Below are 19550 nucleotides of genomic sequence, written 5' to 3'. Positions count from 1 at the left end.
ACTTGTATTCAACAGACAGGAAGTAATATAACTATGAGGAAGGGATGACTCCTAATCAGGTGTGGTGATTGCACAAGGCTTGGTACAGCCCACTGATCAGTCAGCACACACTTGTGCAGTAAAACCTGTGCCGTCATGCTGGTGGTGAGCATGTAGGAATGTACAATCAGTGGAGAAGCTCCTTTTCTAATGTTCAAACAAAACAAACTGCTTCCTTTCCCAGTTCTGCAACGCAAGTTGAGCCTGAAAGACTTTGCCCTGGTTTAGAAAATAAAAAGGAGCCAATGAGACATAAAGAATGTGCCATTGTGTTAACCCTCATGATGACAAAACAGGGGAAGAGGGGGAGAGAAAGAATGTGGAAGTGACTGGTGGTGACAGTGAGCAACACATTCTCTGGAGTCGTGCCTCCCTTGTGTCCTTATCAAACAGATCCATGGTATGAAGCCTCCCCTGACTCATTTACTTTGGACAAAACAATCCATTGGTGTTCGACAAGGGAAACGCAGGTTCTATTCAGAGCTTACCGGCATCCGCTATACTCCATTATGCAGGTCCACGGGTCAGAGAGGAGAAACGTCGCTGAAGGGCTGTTGAATCAACACGTCCCTCCAACTGTCAGTGTGTCTCTCTCTCTCTCTCTCTCTGTCTCTCTCTCTCTGTCTCTCTGCGTGCATGTGTTTGTGTGCTGTGCAGAACAAGCGGGAGAGTGACAGGAGCTCTAATAACGTCTCCTTGTAGGGATGTGAGGAAGTACATGACTCTATATATGGCAATTTCACAGTGGTTCTTTTTTAAGATATGAAGAGAGGAAAAGGCGAAATTATTTAAATACAGGAAACTGGTTGACGCTTTCATCTGCAAACAGAAAGCGCTTTATGAATCCCAGTGCTTCAAATGGATACGAAACAAACAGACATTGCAGTGTGAGTTTCTGGCATCTGCAGACCATCGAGAGCGCTCGGACGTTCTAGGACAAATAAACAGCGACCTGAAAATTTGGCTGTGCTGCTCAAGACAGCGGGATGCGTTGCCAACGCGCTCTCAGTCAAAACTTGTAAAGCACAAGATGCATGTATATGTATAAGTGGGGGCATAAAAGGCTACGAGGAGGCTTTGTGTTGGTTTGGCACGAGAAATAGGCTTTTCAAGTAAATGAAGTGTCTCTCCAACTGCGTGTACATGAATGGGATTCCGGCCACATAATAGTGTGGCTGCTGTGCTGCTCCGCTCCTCTTCACACTGCTGATTTCACTGCTGAGCATTTACTGGTAATGACTGCTTGCTTGGAGCTTAAGCACAGAAAACTGCAAAGCCTTTAGCACATCCATCTTACACTACCCTGGAGATTATGGCATTACCAACTAAAAATAAGCAAGAGAAAAAAAAGCACCCCAATTTATTCGAAGTCCAAAGTCTTTGTGGCAAACTAATCCATGCTTCTGTATATAGCTATCTATAAAGACCTGCACATAAAAGTACAAATCATTCTAAACCCAGTTCAGATCTGCCTCTTTAGTCCCTAGTTAACTTATTCATAATATGCAATGCATTACTTAAAATAATATTTATATATTTGTTATAAAAGACAATGTTATGTTTCAAGACAGAGCAGCTTTGTTACAATGGACAGATTTATGGCACTTCAGTGCTTCTCCAAATGATCCAATAAGTAGAGAACACCCAAGCCAAAACCACTGATAGACTGAATTCTTCACTAAATAGTACAATGCTGTAGTTGTTAATGTTTAGAGCAATATGTCTAGCATTTTACATGTACATTTAACATAGCAACTTGTTCAGAGGAATCAGATAACACAAAAGGGTGTCATTCCCGCTCAACACTTCGTCATCCGTCCTGGTGTAAAGCTTGTAGCTTCCTGTTTTCTGTGGAAATATGGCAAAAGGAAGAGGGCTGCGGTCAGTTCACACTCAAGATGTGACGAGAGCCTGCAGCCTGTGAAATGCATGTATTGTCTGTGCAGTGTAGTTTAAGACTGAGGGCCTTATATGGAAAAGGCTTGGGCCTGACATAGTGTCATCACAGGAACACAAAGCAGATTGACACACTACTATGTAACCTGACAGCTGTGCAGTGCAGTGCTGGTTTATTGATGGGTGTTCATTTTTAAGCCTGTCACACAGTCTCACCAAACGCTCCCCTTGCAGAAAGCAGGACTGAGAACCTCTGCAGAACCTCTGGGATGAACCCGTCCAGGGATTCTAAAGACCCAAAGCACCTCTGAGCTGAGGCAGACCTACGGTTGTCATGGTTTGACCCCAGTGTCTAACTTCATCTGTCAGGCCCTTGGAAAATGCGAGATGCCAGGCACCTACACAGGAGCGCTTAGTCAAATCGCCATGACAACGCAAACAAAAACAACACAAAGCAGTACCAACGTTGCTCTGAATGCTGAATACCCTCTAGTGAGGCCAGAAACAAACCTGGCTGACCAGACGGATGAGATGAAAAGGGTTTTAGACGTCTTGGGCACACAAATGCCAGCGCTGGTTTCTGCACTACGCCACTATTTCTATTTTTCTTTTGGTATTTTCACTGAGCCAAATAGTCTCTATGTCTGGTTGGAAACATGTTCTGGCTGTGCAGCACATACATACAAAGCAGAAGCTGATTGATGATCAGAATTATCAGGAAAAACACTAAAGAGATAAAAGGCTTTTTAAAGTGTCAGGGCTTGAATTGACTGCATTTGTTTTCCATTTTAATCCACTGAGGTCGACGGGCAACTGTCACAACAGTAGTCGTGGGTTGTAGTTATGCCGGACCAGTTGTGCTATTGGATATTTAACCATACGGGCTCGGCCTACTCTATGGAGGAAACTGTGCATTAAAACCTAAATTGTTAGCAACAGCTCTAATCTAAACAAAAATGGTGAGTGGTGTAAATCAAAATCAAGAGCAGTTATTCTTTATACTGTAGCTCTGGCACACAGCATTAGCAAGATTGAAAGCAGATGGGCTCAATACAACTATAGTTAGACAGCACAGGATCACACTGAGATCAAACACATGCAGATACTGTATGCATGTGTAACCTGAACACAGTACACGGCTTTACAGCAAGATCTGCAAAGAAATGCATATAAAGATAAACGCTAGCTTGACCCAAGGGTTTTCCGTTTCATCTCAATGAAACAGAAACACCAACACAAACGGTTTGCTGCTGATCAAAGCACAGCGCTTTTAAAAATGAAACAGTGCAAATTCAGCAAATGCAGGTGAACTATACGATGTTACGATTACTAAATTAGACCCTTCATGTATGAACCTTAGTATAATTTCTGTAGTAAATGTTGGAATAACATTGGATTACTACATTACTTCAGTATTTATCACATTTATGCATATGTATACACAAAATTTCCAATAAATTTCTTCTCTATTACATACATTGTTTGACATTGATGTGAGCTGCCTAAACTCACTGCAGTAAATCATCATGTTCCTCTTCTCTCGCAGTGAAGTTCCCTCTATTAAAACATAAAGGTGTTGCATGAAAAAACACACTTCTGGAGATACGGCGCCTACTGAAAACATAGAGCTAAAATTAGCTTGTAGCGATGCTCACTTGAACTATCACATGTCACTGAAACAATAAATAAAAGGATGCCAAAGGCCTGAGGGGGAAGTTAGAGGTCAGTGGTCAGAAGAGCCGACCCCCATATGACCTGATAAACACAGACATGAACAACAGAGGATTGTTAAAATGTTTTCACATGTTAAACCCACCATGATTAATATTTTAAATATACCTCCACCTCAAAATCTCGTCTTTTGAGAGGGAGCCTTTTACACACGTCTGGGGCACAAGGAACTCACATTCATGCACACATGGGTGGTCTGCCTTTTAACAGTGAGCGGAGCTTTGCTTAAAGTTGTCTAAAACAAACAAACACATAATTCATTCACTCACGCCTCATACTTGTTTTCCCACATAAACACTTAAAGTATGTACAAAACACAAAAGTCAACCACCCACCAAAGAAATGCTCCCTGAGAGGGTCTCACGCTGCTCTAGTGCTGTTTATTCGAGCTCTAATTTGTGTTACACTGTGTTGTTCGTGTTCTGTGAAGTGTTTGTGACTCTGACACCAAACTAAATCTCACATATACACAATAGTTTGTGGTACAGTACACACACACACACACACACACACACACACACACACACACACACACACACACACACACACACACACACACACACACACACACACACAGTACAAAAACCTTTGGATCACTTACACGTGTTAAGCATATGTAACGTTATTACACAATTATTTCATAGCAATCACTACCATCTAAGCAAAAGAAGCCTTAATGCGATAGAAACATGTGTATATTCTTTTCTGTAAAGTCGGCCTAGTTAACTTTGTGGGTTTCTAATGAACCTTAAAATAGGCCTGTGGTGCACTCAATGTTCTACTCACTCATCAAATGAGGGAGCTGGAGTAACTGTTGGCAGATGTTTCCATATATGAACATACGCTTAAGTAACTCCTTCCATTGTAAACACTTGTATTGTACATTGGATTACAGACAGAGCAATTATTATAGATCAGACAATTGGAGCTATGACTGTGGAATCTGTCAAATTTTAGAGCAAACATACTGTAATTCTTAACCTGTCCTTTCAGCTTTGTAAGACAGCATATTACATAACACAGGCTGTAACACCAGACCAGAGGTGACATAGGGCTGCTAAAATAAATAGACAAAAGGATTCCTGGCATCTAAACAATACAAAGAAATCGGAGCCATTCACTGCCCATGTGCAAGTCTGAAAATATGTCAGGAGGCGACAATAACCAATGCCATGATGGAATGGGAACCTGTGGGAGCCGTGCTGCCGGGCTCTGGAGTCAGTGTGGTATGCTCCAACCGCTGGTGACTTAACACAGGACTGCCGGCGGACACATCCTGACACAGTGGGTATTCAGGAGTTACTTTCATGAACCATCCTGCAGCTACCCGCCAGCAAAAAACATAAAACTACAAGCATCCAGATTAACTCCTAAAAAACTGAAATAGGAAATAAGTGAAAAAAGAAACAAAGCGTCATTCTGAGTAGAGGCTGATTCTGAAACTGAAAAGGTAACACATCCCAACGAGATGCCACTGTGACAACATAATACCCCAATAGCATTATTATCATAGTGTCAAGGCATAAAAATAGTCTGCGTGGCTATTCTCGCTACGTCCTACTCTCCAGAGCTATGATGTCCTTACACACATGGTCATGGTTCCACTTGAGAAAAGTCACCTCTGTTCTCCACAGTGTTTTCAAATTCTGCAGCGGAGCCTGACAACAGCAAATAAACAGAGTCGCTGACTTCGGTGGTGACACTGAGAACACGATTATATAACAGGAAGCTGTGGGAAATGAATGATATTACACATTCTGCAGCAGGCAGTTGTCAAAGCACAGAACAGAACAACAGAAAAAAAATTTGAATCCTGCTTCACATTAGCAGGATTCTGAGTGAACAATGGGGAACTAGATTAAACTTCCTTTTGTGCAACAATATTTATGGTCTATTAAAAAAATGGCCATGCACCATCAAAGTGAACAGTTTAACCAAGTACACATCATGACATATCATGATTTTCAAACTGTGATCAGCTGCTATTTTTCATGACCTGTCATTTAACAAAACCTGATCAGGCCACTTTGAATGAATGTGAGTTATTATGGAAGCACTCCGGTGTCTGGACTTTCAGTCGAATGGGCCATTTAGGGACAGGTTCTAATCCGTGCACCACAGGCCCAGCGCACACTGCCTTTTATGCATTGCATTCGGAATATGGCAGTGATGAAGGCCAGGAAGCAGCAAATCAAAGTATCCCTCATCCAAATGACAACAATTAACAGCTAAAGGCTTGATCCCCTGAGGACACTGGAGGAACCCAAGGGGGCTTTTTAGAAGGCAGATGTTGTGGGTAAAGTTTAGTTATGTAACATTGAGATATGACTATGTTATCATAATAAAGGACAAGACCCTGGAGGGCTGAGTAATGACAGGGCCCATCAACTGTTAGACAAGCTGCCTAAATCCAGTGTGTGTGTGTGTGTGTGTGTGTGTGTGTGTGTGTGTGTGTGTGTGTGTGTGTGTGTGTGTGTGTGCCCGCATGTGTTCTTTTTCTCACCCGTGAGATGGTGAGGGGCAGACAGAAGTCCTTTCCTCCTTGCAGTCTGAAGCCCCAGGGGGCAGGACCAGGCAGGGTGACGCTGTAGCTGCTGTTCATGATTTACCTACAGACACAGAAACAACTGCAGATATTCAATACTCATCTGTGCATAAACCTGCAATAAAATGGGTTTTGATTTTATTTATACTATTGTACTTACAGTAAACACAGGATATGGGCATTGGGAGCAGTTATAGTGAGGAAACATAGGTAAGTTATAAACTACAAGATGTTCATAGCGGGACTTTAACAAGCATCAGAACTGATACTTGCTGGTTCTCCAGTTAACCAGAAAGCTCCTTGTTATAACCCAAATACCGAACACACACACAAATAATCTTTTGTTTACCGTGAGCGGATCACATATCAGCTACTGTGGGGTTGCACTTTGGACCTATCGTCTCGGTGCCCTTTCACTCAGCTCACTGCGAAGTGAGGCTAAAATAAGACACTCTGAGTGAGACAAGCAGACATTCTAGAACCAATGTTAACCAGGCTGCTGTGGAAGAAGACTGGCTAGCAGCACAAAGACAAGAGCAAAATATTCTTGGTTCCGTTACAAGAAACAATTGCATAGTACAAGTTTATAATATTCATGTTTATCGTACACCGGAACAACCAGGTGTGACGTCATAGACTTAAGCTAAAGCTTAAGCTTAAGCTTAAGTTGCTGTCTGAGGATCGGTTCTGCTCCCAGTCACAAAGGAGATAACTGCTCTCCTCAAGTGTTAATAAAAAACACCCCGGTGAGTCACTTGACCTTGTGAACCCAATTCATTTCTTATATTCACATTTCAACACCCAGAAATGCCCAAATCTGTGCGCATCCAATAGTTACAAATCTCAAAGACGTTTTCCCGTGATTAAAATGTGAGCACTAGCATTTCTTCAAACGATGATGCTAGGCCTGCAAAGAAAGTGTTAAGACCACACCCATCCTGGTTGAACACATTATCATCTATTCATCAGCATATTACAGGTTTTGTAAGAGTACATACAAATTGAATGAACAATCCTTAAAGTTTGAAAGTTCGACAAGAGGTTATTTAGTGCAGTGATATATTTCTCATGCACTATTGAGTTTCACTGGTTAAGCCCTGCTTTTCAAACATTCCATTTCCCCTAAAATAATTGAAGCTTCAAACTATTTACTGAAAGAGAAACCCAGGTTACGTGCAGTCATGTGTTAAAATTCAGTGCATTATTAAGAGTGTTAGAGGCAACTGCTTTTTGAACATTACAGCTGGAGCCTTTACTTTCCAGTGTCTGTTTGTGCGCCTTAACCCGCCAGCACTGCATATCACACAGAGTCCATATTGATTTTGATCAAACTGGAAAAGATGGTAATGGAATTATTTCGGTCTCTGGTGAGGAGGATTTCACTTTTTCCAGGCCATAATCCCACGGCTGGAAGGACACGCGAGTGTGACCGAGCAAAATGAAAGTTTTAATATCTGCTGCATAAAGAAAATACGTGGAAATAATCACATTTGTGATTTGGAAGGAGATGCCTGTCTTTCTGGCAGGTAATTAACGAGTATAATGCCATGTCACTGGAAAAGGTATAACATTAAGAGGAAAGTATTTTGCCAGCACAAATTCCCTCAGGGGACACAGCACCACCTGGTGAAGCCCGTCACCTGAGCAGTTGTACGAGACACATGTGAAATTAAAGGGTCTGCCTGTAATCGTTCATGGTGCCGCCTGGAGGGGAACAAGCCTTTTAAATAAGGCCCTTGAAGAGAAGAAATAAATTCAGGTGTGAAAGTGGGCAGGAGGTGCACCTGGAAAGTAGAGAGCACATACAGTAGCTCTTCAGTTCATACTGTACACGCAAATCAAGCATTCCCTTCACACGTGGACAAATGCATTAATTTAAGACATTTAAGATGACACAACCTCAACAACGTGTGAGAGTGTCACGAAACATAATGGGCAAAAAATATGCTATTTTTTATGACAAGCAAAAGTCATAGCCTGAGGACACGCTACCGTTTTAAAGGTCATTCTTCAGCAATGTGCCTGTGTCAGACGTTCACAACAGATTCCTCCAGTACATGATTGTTCAACCAGCTCAGACGTTCTAGTGAAGGTGCGTTTATATAAAGCGAAAGGACGGGAGAAAGTGAACTGTCGAAACTTGGACGGGGCTCAAGTGGTGCTAGACCTGCATATCAGCAGCATTTCTATTCCTAATATGGACAGAACAAACATTAGGCTCATCTCATGCGCCTGCTTGTTTTGTAATCCTAATGATATCATGCATAGACATGAACAGACACACCTATTGGTGGAAAACATCTGAGTCGACACAAAACGCCTCACACTGCTGGATTTTCCACTATGGCCTTATCTTCCTAATTCCTGTTATAGTGTTGCTTTTACAGTGTTAAATATTTAACACCATGACTGAGATTAAACAGAACTTTGAGCATTTGTCAGTTGCCAGATGTTGATTTTCTGATCAGAGGAAACTTAAACTCCTTCCTTCAAATACAAAGGAGCAGGAGGGGTTTTAATTTGTTGTGTGGCCATTTCACCTTCCCTCCTTCTACATATTGAGGGTAAAGTTTTAACTAGATTAACGCTTCTTGACACAGTGTTGCCTGGTGACACCATTGCAGGACACTGACTCAGCGAACGCAGCACAATGTACTATCATAACAAAGTCAATGAGTATCTCATTATTATACTGTATTTATACTAACCTTATATTTATACAGAAATAAAGTTGTGGTATAACACGTACCATATATCTTTAACAGTGTCAGCAGGAGGCCTTTCCTGTTCCAACCTGACTGACTGAGACACTAGATGATCTACAACAACAGTTAAATCCCCGACATCCTGTCATGAATCAGAGTGAGTGTGGACTGTTAGTCCAGTCTGATATGCGTTAACTTGATGTTTATATTGTTTAGTTTAAGACAGTAAAGTCTCGGCTAATCAACAGGCCATTATTGTTCTGCTCTTTCTCATTAAAGCGGCACAGCTTCTCACGGACATCTTCATTTGTCATTAGTGGGTGTGCCACAAAACCACATGTCTCACAACGCAAGTGTATATCACAGTTTGACCTGATCTGAACTGAGAATATTATTATTATTATTATTATTATTATTATTATTATTATTATTGCAAGCGATGAGATGCAAAATATTTTTATATACAGCATTTTGTATAACACTTCTAAGAGGTCGAGTCAAGCTAAAGTACAAATTTTACGTGTAAGATGCAAGAAACATGTGGATGAACTCGAGGACTGAATCTGCCTGTGACCGTTTTTCAGACTTGCTCAGGTGCAGCTTGCGGGACTCACCTCGCCTCGTGAAGCCGGCTCTGGAAACGCGCGTGGCTCTGGTCCGTCCGATCTCCGCCTCGAAGTGGACTGAGCGGAACTCAGACTTCCGCGTATGAGCCAGCCCCGTGCGTCTGCCGGTAGGAGGGCTCAGTGTGTGTGTGTGTGTGTGTGTGTGTGGAGGCAACGCAGGCGTGGACTTGCCGTGTGAGCAGTGGTGCAGGTGAGCTGCGCCATAAGTCCTACAAAGTTTGCTTTTAAGCTAACTGCAACTAAAGCAGCTTTGAAAATACGTTACGTTCAACATTCACGGTAAAGTAACTAATACCACTGAATTGATCATAAAGTTATATGCAAAATGATACGCAAAACTACTAAATAAACTATAACTAACTATAAGTTAGCTGCTAAAACGTCACTATTCGATCAAACGAACTCGCTGCTGGTCTACAGCGCCATCTTGTGATCAAGGCGCAATGCTACGATGCGCATGCGTCGTAGCAGCATAAATAAGAAGGGTAAAGAAACAAGTGTGAACGAACTGAATGTGACAAAATATAGCAATTACTGTTTTGTGGTTATTTGCACCCTCCCAATCTACACATTTCCAGAATACCATGTGCGGTTAATAATGGTGTTTGATCTTGGTTTCAGGATTTTATTAGTCGTGCTTCCCTTTGTGATTGTACAGTATATTACTACTTCATGTACACAAAGGCTATCAGCAGTACTACTGGTATTTACTGTGATAATGGTAGTGTTTGTTAAACAGATTGCAATGTTTACTTACTTTATAGCATAGTTTTGTTATGCTCTCTAGTGGCAAGTAGGAAAGGTGCATACTTCACTATAGATCCAGTGAAGAATGTGCTGTGGTCTTGTAGATACACAGTAATTCTAAATACAGTTGTGGATTTCTTGAAATACAATTCTGACTAGTCACAATGTAATTTTGACTACTCTAAATGCTATTTTAGATATCTAAAATGCAACTATAGATAGTCAGTTCAAAGCCCCTAACTGTTAAAAAAGGCTTGCCATAGTGGTCTAAATACTTATTTATGAAACGTAGTTTGTGAAAAGTATTTCATGGGTTTTTCTCAGGATGACCACAATAAAACATAACATCAATAAAATAAATAATATTAATTGTTTTCATACGTCATATTCCAGTATGCAACAAAAACATCCATATACACACAAATGTAGCGTTGCATCTACTGTAAGTAAGTACACATTCTTATTAAACACACTGCTTTCCAAAGTTTGGTCACAACAATAAAAATAACTGTATTATATTTAGGATAATAGGTACAATAAGAATAAAGCTACTACAAAGTTCAAGTAGTGTTCAGATGAAACCTGTGGTATTTGGTAGACAAAGTCCCTTAATATTTAATAAAAACAGAAAATTGTCTCATTAGTATTTAACAAGTTTTGGTTTCATAGCGAAGGTGAAAGTGTGCATCAGTACAGTAGGTTAAACAGTATATCATAGTAGTGGACGAAGCATTCAAGCTTTCACAGTGTTTTGATGTGTCCTGCTAAATTCCTAATATACACACTTTGGTTTTACTGTAACAGTGATATTTGTAAATGAAGACACACACACTACAGTACTTTACATCCTACATGGCAGGAGCCATTCTTCTCATGCTCATTCTAAGTTCCCATTAACTGCTGGTCATTTGCCTTCTGCTAACTGCTAACGTACTGTACATAACTGCTGGGATGGTTGTTCAGAAGCTGTGAATAGAGCCAGTAGTTGTCTGCCTGTTCAACGTGTGTCTTTGTTCCTATCAAAGCCGCGGCCCAGGAGGCTTTACTGGACTTTATCTAATGATGATAGGTGGTGATAGGAGTGTCCAGAGAGTTTGCCTTGATGAGGCTTTGCTTCATTTTTTTTGTACTTGCTTGGTCTCTTCTTGTTCCCATTCATGCTCTTTCTCCTCCTCATCTTCTTGTTTCTCGTCTTTGTTCCAGTTTATTCTCTCCACAACCAAGGACATTACTGTGTTGACAGACTCAGATGATAGCTTGTGGTTACATCTGTACATGGAGCTTTGCTCCAGGACGGAAGTCTAGAACACAATTGAAATAAAATCCAGAATTGATGAACACATTAAACCTGTTTTATATGCATTAAACCTTTTCAGCATTTAGATTTATCGTGATTAACCTAGATTTGGATGGAAACTCAGCAAATATAAGCATGAGCACCTACCTTACCTGGTCCTGTCTGTGGCTTTCCTTTTCCCTGCTCTGCTTAACCACTGACTTGGAATCTTTGTTTGTCAGTTCTCCGTGGGAGTAGCTGGTCTTCAGGCAGTGACTCTGGTCGAGAGGACTCAGCTCAACATCACTCCAGACCTGCTATAGAGACATACAGTACACAAACCTGACTGTAACCTGGTTACTTGAATGATAGAGACAAACACAGACATTCATTAACACTATTCACACCTATGCTGCAAATTAACCTGACACATGTTAAACATATATCAGACACACAAGGTCAATAGAAAGGCATCAACAGCTAGTGGAATCTCATGCAATTTACACGCAGAGATTACCAGATGCTGTGTGACCAGTGTTGGCTTGGACTCTCATAATCTTCTTCTTCTAATCTCTCAAAAGTGCAGATGTCAAACTCACCGTGTCCGTTGTAGACATCGAGGAAATTCTGTAAAACTTGTTTTTGGAGACTGATGAGGTTCTGCTCAGCATTGAGTCGGTGAAGGAGGACTGGCTATGTGACACTGCTATGCAGTCCCTCCTGGGGGCCTGGGCTAAGAAGTGTAGACATGGAACCTTTTCTGCTAAAGTGTCCCTGTTGGGAAAATAACGACCTCTCAGTAAAAGCTCTGTTTTTCATGCTTAGGTTACCAATTAGTTGGGTGACTGCACTCACCTGTATTTGGAGTGAATCATGGCGTAGATAAAAGGGTTGTAGATGGCTGATGCCTTGGCTATAACAGCTGGGACAGCTTTGGAATAGGGATTAAGGACGCTTCCATATCTGTAAGGTATAAAAGTGCTGGTAAATAACGCAACTGGGCATCACCCACGAGTAGACGGGAACTGAAACATACAGTACAACCCTTAGCAGTGTATATTTACCCAGCCCAGGCGATGAGGGTGACACATGCATAGGGCGACCAGGACAGCACAAACACGATAATGACCACAAAGGCGATCTTGGCCAGTTTCCATTCATTCTTGATGGACTGCTGCTGGATCAGGGTGGACTTCCTCATCTGAGACCCAAACCTCTCCACATCTCTGTGTGTAGACACAAGTAAAAAGTTAATTGATGACTGAGACTGAGACTTGCTAAAGGCAAAATGAAATACCTCATTCAGTGCAGCAGACGGGTCAAGCAGACATCAGATACTACTTCTATTATCGGCTCATATTTCCTTGCTTTCCATGTCAGGCAGGATTAAGAAAATAGTAACATCCTCACAGACGGCTATTAAAATCCATTTACCGTCACAAGGATAGATGATAATGCATGAAATAGTTGAAATGTGATGTACTCTAATAAAACAGACCAGACAAGTAATAACTAACTTGGAGGCATCAGTTGTTCACTCTCTAAAAGGAGTTTGTTCCCTTTGAAGGACATGAGCAACAGAGTTTGATGGTTCAGCTGTTTTTTTTCCACCGCTGATAAAGTTGACAGGACATTTATCATAGGCCATAAATAATATTGCACAAAGACAGAAATTCTTGAGCTTCAAATAAACAACGTAATTCATTGTAACTATGGAAGTGTCTTGTAAAACACTAGAAAAATATTGGGAAATTTTCCTTGGATGCATTTGAAAGATTTGCTGTAACTACACTTGAATGGAGTTTTTCTTCAAGTTCAGGATATTGTATTAATTTACCTGCTTGCGTGGCGGATTGCCAGGAACATGCACAGGTAACAGTAGGATATGATTCCCAGAGGGATGAAGAAGACAAAGCAGCACAACATCAAAGTATAACTTTTATTGGCAGGAGTTGACGTCACATAGTCCCACGTACAGGAAGTCATCAGGCCTTCAGGTATATATGAACCTACGCGACGAGAGCCAGGTTAGAATCAAGTCAGAGATTATAATGAAGAAGTGTGACGAATGCCACTTACTCCACCCGACCAGCGGCGCGAGGCTCCAGGCTAGTGAGTACAACCAGACGAGGGCAATAACAAGGCAAGTGCGCCTCTTAGACGTCCACTGAATGGCCTGCAGCGGCTTGGTGATGACTATGTAGCGGTCTAAAGAGATGGCCAGGAGGTTTATCATGGAGGTGATGCCAAACAACGCTCCACAGAAGGCGTACATCTTACACCCTGTGGTCAGAAACAGACGCAGGAGGTCAACGGAGCGGACAGGACGCCAATAAGCCAAGCTCCTGTGAAACACACCTGTTTCACCAAAAATCCAGCCCTTGTACAGTGAGTTAACAAAGAAGATGGGCGACTGTGTGCTGGCCATCAGGAAGTCACTGACCGCCAGGTTCATGATGAAGTAGTTGGGGCGGGTCCGTAGCTTTTTGTTGCTGAAACACATGATGACGGATGATCAGCTTAGTCTTATTGTCAGCGAGACAAGAGATCATGATATCTAACTACTGTGCATCTTAATGAATTCTAATGATGTTACTGTACATGTAAGTGAGGGGCTGCTGGCTGAACAATTAATGTATTGATTCATCTCGTACTGTTAGAGAATCAATACCTGCTTCCTGGTATTTAATGCCTTCAGGCAGTTATGAGGACTGGGATGTGTATGTTTTTAATACAAGTACACAATGCTTCCATCTTCAGTTTAATGTAATGTTTAATTTGTGGTGTAAAATTAACAAAGCAGTCCTGAGGGTGACAGCTTCTCTGAATTAAGTTAGTTACAGCTTTTCAGCAGAACTAGAACAGTGGCGCTCTGTACTGGTTTAATCCAAACGTATCGTCCTTCAGGATTTCCCAGAAGCTCTTTTTAGTGTGAATTCACATGCAGAAATGTGGTAGCCGCAGCAAAACAGGGTCAACAAGTTTGTTTGTTTTTTCAATTAAAGCTTCACAATATCAAATTGTTTGAAAAGAATGTTTAGAATTTAACGGTTTAAGAATAAATGTGTGTTTAGAATTTGATTCTGGAAAGGGTTTGATGCCTTTCAGCTGGGTTCTCCCAGTGCCAAGACATGCAGTCAGGTTAATTGGAGACCTTACATTGCCTGTAGGTGTGAGTGTGAATGCTTGTCTGTGTGCTCGTGGAGCTGCGATGGAGCGGTGACCTGTCTGCCTCTCACGCACACAGCTAGAGGAGGCTGCAGCGCCCCCTACAGGAGGCGCACCTCAGATGATGGATGAATGTACGGATGATTCAGATAAATGCACGTTAAACTATATGCAAAGCAACATAAAATGTACAGAATGCAATTAAAGATAAATTATGTATTTTAGTATTTTATAATACTGTACTTATTTTGTTGAAAACATACTGTTTAGTAACTTGGACCTACACCTTCTACGCTGCATTGTCAGATAATAGACGAAGCTGTGGGAAATGAATCTTATGTAACAAGACCAGACGAGAAGAATCTCCACCATCACATCCTCTATATGAAACGGCTCTTACCAGTAAAAGGCGTACATGACCAATGCGTTCCCAGTCACACCCACTGTTCCGATCACCACCACGAAGAAGGCAACGATGTAGTGAGCGTGGTCCTGCACGTCAGCCTGCCGAAAGAATGCCTGCTCCACGTCCATTCCTGCAAACACACACACGCCTGATGCTGTTTCTTCCCCTTCGCCGCGTCCCAGTGACTTTCACAGACGCAGTCTTCCCCTGTGCTCCTCTGACCCACTAAACTTTGCCGTATTATGTAAGAGCACTTATCATGATCAGCAGGTTAAATGTCTGGGGGCCAAAATGTGTGACGCCATGCGGCTGTGGCTGCAACACTGGATCCTTATTCAGTCCTTGGAGGAGGGTTCTTAGTTTCAGGAGTAACTGAGATTGTTCAGACACAGGTAGTTGTTTAGAAAAGATGTTTATCAAGATACAGTAGATTTTGTGCATGAATGTCTGAATGTTGCATGAATGCTTTAGTGTTGTGAGTGTCATCAACAGGCAATCAATCATTAATTCTTCCTAACTTGAATATGATGATGGTTATGACGATGAAAACAAAGAACTCTTACAGATCCACGTAGCTGTAAATGTCTGAGAAATGTTCATCGAAAAGATGATTAAGTCAAAGCATTTATGTTAATGAAAATGTCTGTATTGGCTCTGATTTCCTGTGTGGCCATTGCTCCACTGTGCTTTGGTCATAAGAGGATTTCTCTGTTTTGTTAATGTGATGGAATCAAGAGTGCACATATGAGTCAGACAATATTAGCGAAATGTGTCCTATGTAAAGCCACTTCCTGTCTGCCGCTGATCTGCATTAACACCGATTTAAGGGACAGCGCAGCGCAATGCTCTCCACCACATCAGTTCCAGGTGGTGCTGTAAAAACGTCTGCAGACGCGGGCACAGAGTGTCAGGTCACGCAGGGAGCTCCTGCTGCTTTCAGTGAAGTCCAGTGCATCAGACGAGCCCTCACTCACCTCTTCTTCTTTTGAAGCATTAATGTGTCTCTCACGTGAGACTGAATACAATACATTCTAGTTTATTGCAAACTCCCTCAAGATAATAATCAAAGTGTGTTATGAAGATGTCGATGACCACGGCTTACCAAGAATAGATGCATTCAATATGTTCATGTTCATTCAAAATTTGCTAATATGAAGTTCATGGAAATCCAGTGGATCAATATGGGAGAATTAGGGCTGACAGAGGTGAGCTTGTCCTCTGCACGGAGCCAGTTCATACCTTAAATATTAAAGTGCAAAAATACTGAACAATCCTGCTTACAATAGCAATTAGAAATTATTATAATTAGTGTTTTTAGTTATTAAGTTAAGTTATTTTTGACAATCAAGAGACTGGTGGAACAAAAACACTAGGACAGCTTAACTAAAAACAACTCAACACACCGAATAATTCATTTAAACTTCAAATCTTTATTTTTTAATGTTAACTTTAAGTTTTATTCACTCTAAAACATTCACCAGAAGAGAAGAAACACACTGACCTATGCTTAAAACTGAATGATAGAGCAGCACTTTACCTTCAACGTGGTGACACGCTCCTCCTGTGTTTGTAGTGGAGTAGGGATGAGGCACACTGAGGCGTCACGCCGCGAAGCGTGTCCTGCTCCAGAAATCCCCCACACCTCAAGTGTGAATGGAGATCGTTGGCGACTGCTTCGTTAATCTCCAAGAAGTCTCGTGGAGATTGTCAGACACGGTGTAGCGACTATCGGGGCTTGACAGAATACGAGAACACGCTGAAAGACGGATGGTGAGCAGCAACACGCTGACACACCCCCTGCTGGCTGCCCATCACACACAGCTCTCATGTGGCACCATGCATTGATTAGTGCTGTTTTATTACTGTGTAAAAGAAAACAGCTCTTCATGTAATAACTTGTAAATATAGATGTATATAAATAAAGATTCACGCGTGTTTCAAGCAAGTAAGTGCACACTTATATGAGAACACGCGAGCTTTTACATGCAAGGTGTGAAAGTGGCATAGCTGCCACTTTTATAGTTGCAGCTAAATCCCATTTGGTGTTTTGAGACTTGCAGCGAGACGTTTTGTGGTTTAAAAGGCATCTTATCTTTCATATAGCATCAGACCTGTTCGGTGCTCACTCTTGTGTAAGGAGAATCTCGAAAACAGCACTCAGATAAAAGCCTCCCAGTGTTTATCATCTCATGCCCAACTGAGCAGGCAGCTGCAACACCTCTGTTGCCATATATATATATATTTTATTTTATATTTTTTTATATTTATGGGTTTTTTTTCTGCACAGAAATCTGGCCTACTTGTTTTTGACTGTCATAGCACCTTGTTATTGGTTCAGATGGGTCAGAAGAAGCAGTGAATTATAAAATTGAACTTTGCTGCAAGGATTCAGGTTGCCTCAGATTCAAGTGAATCGACAATACGGCTGTACACGTCAGACCCACTGCGCACGCAAGGAAACACACACAAGCTTCCAACCTGTTAGCTTCTTGGCAGCGTCACAGAGAGAACTTGCATTTTTTTTGTTTAATTTGTTTTCTGGGTCATATGTAGTTTCTTAGGCCCTTCTTCAGTCGATTGTTGAGCCAACCGACGTGTTTGTGATGACCAGCTGATTCACTGGGAACGCATGGCGGGTACAAGGCTCATCTGTTTTCTGTACGTAGCTCAGACAAAGGCGGCTTTCACTGAACGCGAACACTTCATCCAGAAGTGAAACTCAATGTGTTTTTGAGGGGAGGTTGTCTCTGAGCAACAGGGAGCGATAAACATTCAGTTTAATGTAGGACAAATACGCTCAAAGGTTTTTTATTTATGAATAAAAAAAATTATAAAAACACATTCTATTTATATATATACTACCGTTGGTATATATGGTATATATAATCCTTATATAATACTGTATATAGTATAATGAGTAGTACTGTACACAGACAATAAAAATACTGTAAAAATGATGCAGGTTTAGGTTATGTTCTGTTTTGTTTCTTTCGTAGCCTGGAGGAAGTGCAATTAGGACGGGGGAATGTGAGAATCACTGCTGACACCGTCACTAAGTGGAAGGTGTGGACCAGCAAGAAGCTGCTGTGCTAAAGGGTACACGACACGGGCAGATACACACACAAGGTAGGCCACAGGACCGGATGCGCTGCCTGCGGTGAGAACCTCAAACATCCAGTTTATTGCCAACGCAGTCTATCACCTCCGTCACTGTCTGTGAGGTGTGACAGGACAAATGCATCTCAGAGTAGGTTTTTATACTGTAAGTAAGAAAACAGAGAAGAAATGTGGGGAAAAGAATATTTGTCATCTTTAAAGATACTCAGCTAGTAGTTAGATCAATTGGAGGATTTCAATTGTAGATTCAATTTTATCCAATTTATGTGTAAACTGAAGAAGTATTGTTTTTTACTTTCAGTCCAAAAGGGGGGAAATCTGACTAAACCTGAAAACTAGTTTAGTCTTTTCCACTTGGATCCGATCTACCCGTCAGAGGCTTGTTCGTTTAAATCACATTTAAGCTGTTGTCGACTTGTTGACCATAAATAAATCAAGCTGTTAACGCAGTGCGTTCCAAGGGGCCGCAGCCCTCTCAAAAAGCTTTGTAGGCACTGGATCAATCCAGAGTCAGATCAGGCGGATGAACTGCGTCAGGGGATCGATATGTCAGGCTTCGTTCACTGAGGGTTGAGGAGCAACTTAAAAGACAGATATCAGGAACTTCAAGTTTTATATTTGAATAGAGTAGTAGTAGTAACTACAGTCATACATCTGATGGTCAGATCACCTGTCATCATGTCATCATGCACAGCCAGGATGGAGAACTGTCTGTTTGCTTTTTCACAATACAGTGGACGGTTGAAGGTAAATTCTGAACCCAGGACCAGCATGAGCAGGGAGATATTATCTACTGGGACAGAGGATCAACTACTCATTTATATTAAAAGTGCCTGCAGACCTGCCTATATGGATTATTAGAGATCTGGTTATAGCTTGGCCCAGCAATTTAGAAAGAAGAGATTATCAATAAAGCTACTGTAACCTCAGACTCAGGGAACGTCCCCAGGGAACACAACCCAGCTTTTACATTGAAAACCACACATTCTATGAAAAGGCCCTTTAGTTACAGCGAAGACCTGATTGCATCTCATTTGCTGAACCTAAAGTTCACTTTTGAAAGTTCACATCTATTGTGGTAGAAAGTTTTATAAATATTAAAATAGTTATCTCATGTTAAAGTTGAGGGAAAAGCGCATTATTTCGAAATGTGCTTTTACTAGAGGGTGATATGTTGACTTTTATTTGGAAAAGCATGTTCATTCTCATGATGTGCAAACATCCCTCTTGGTCATTGCTGCAGTGTTGGAGCAGTTTATTTTGTAGTGATGTACTGTACAATTACTTCCAAGCT

The 19550-nt window shown here is 41.5% G+C and overlaps 3 protein-coding genes across 7 annotated transcripts in view; 1 reads left to right on the top strand and 2 right to left on the bottom strand.

The window, feature by feature from the left end:
* pdlim5b (PDZ and LIM domain 5b) overlaps positions 1 to 9669 on the bottom strand; it is a 23754-nt gene extending 14085 nt beyond the window's left edge. For all 3 annotated transcript variants that reach the window (XM_029168249.3, XM_029168250.3, XM_029168251.3), the window contains exons 1-2: positions 9531 to 9669; positions 6170 to 6275 (exon numbers count right to left, since the gene is read on the bottom strand). In XM_029168249.3, the coding sequence (XP_029024082.1) occupies positions 6170 to 6268 (99 nt within the window). In that variant the 5' untranslated portion in view covers positions 6269 to 6275; positions 9531 to 9669. The remainder of the gene's footprint in view (positions 1 to 6169; positions 6276 to 9530) is intronic.
* gdnfa (glial cell derived neurotrophic factor a) overlaps positions 9616 to 19550 on the top strand; it is a 27348-nt gene continuing 17413 nt past the window's right edge. Inside the window, exons 1-2 of the mRNA XM_029168261.3 lie at positions 9616 to 9732; positions 18136 to 18265. The gene's annotated coding sequence lies outside the window, so the exon portion shown is untranslated. The remainder of the gene's footprint in view (positions 9733 to 18135; positions 18266 to 19550) is intronic.
* opn4xa (opsin 4xa) lies at positions 10641 to 15355 on the bottom strand. Of its 3 annotated transcripts, none has more exons than XM_029168258.2 (9): positions 15134 to 15355; positions 13924 to 14057; positions 13645 to 13848; positions 13403 to 13574; positions 12630 to 12791; positions 12421 to 12528; positions 12165 to 12339; positions 11734 to 11882; positions 10641 to 11590 (listed from the first exon to the last, which is right to left on the bottom strand). In XM_029168258.2, exons 1-9 carry the CDS (start codon positions 15265 to 15267, stop codon positions 11518 to 11520), a joined length of 1311 nt encoding a protein of 436 aa, XP_029024091.1. In that variant the 5' UTR covers positions 15268 to 15355; the 3' UTR covers positions 10641 to 11517. The 3 variants fall into 3 exon arrangements, with proteins under 3 accessions (XP_029024091.1, XP_029024087.1, XP_029024088.1); XM_029168254.2 differs by having other exon boundaries at positions 11739 to 11882; XM_029168255.2 differs by having other exon boundaries at positions 11739 to 11879.

Source organism: Betta splendens, chromosome 12, assembly GCF_900634795.4.
Source record: "Betta splendens chromosome 12, fBetSpl5.4, whole genome shotgun sequence".
In the NCBI taxonomy this organism is placed as follows: Eukaryota; Metazoa; Chordata; class Actinopteri; order Anabantiformes; family Osphronemidae; genus Betta; species Betta splendens.
The sequence above is the reverse complement of the archived record's forward strand: the minus strand, read 5'-3'. Positions and strand labels throughout refer to the sequence as shown.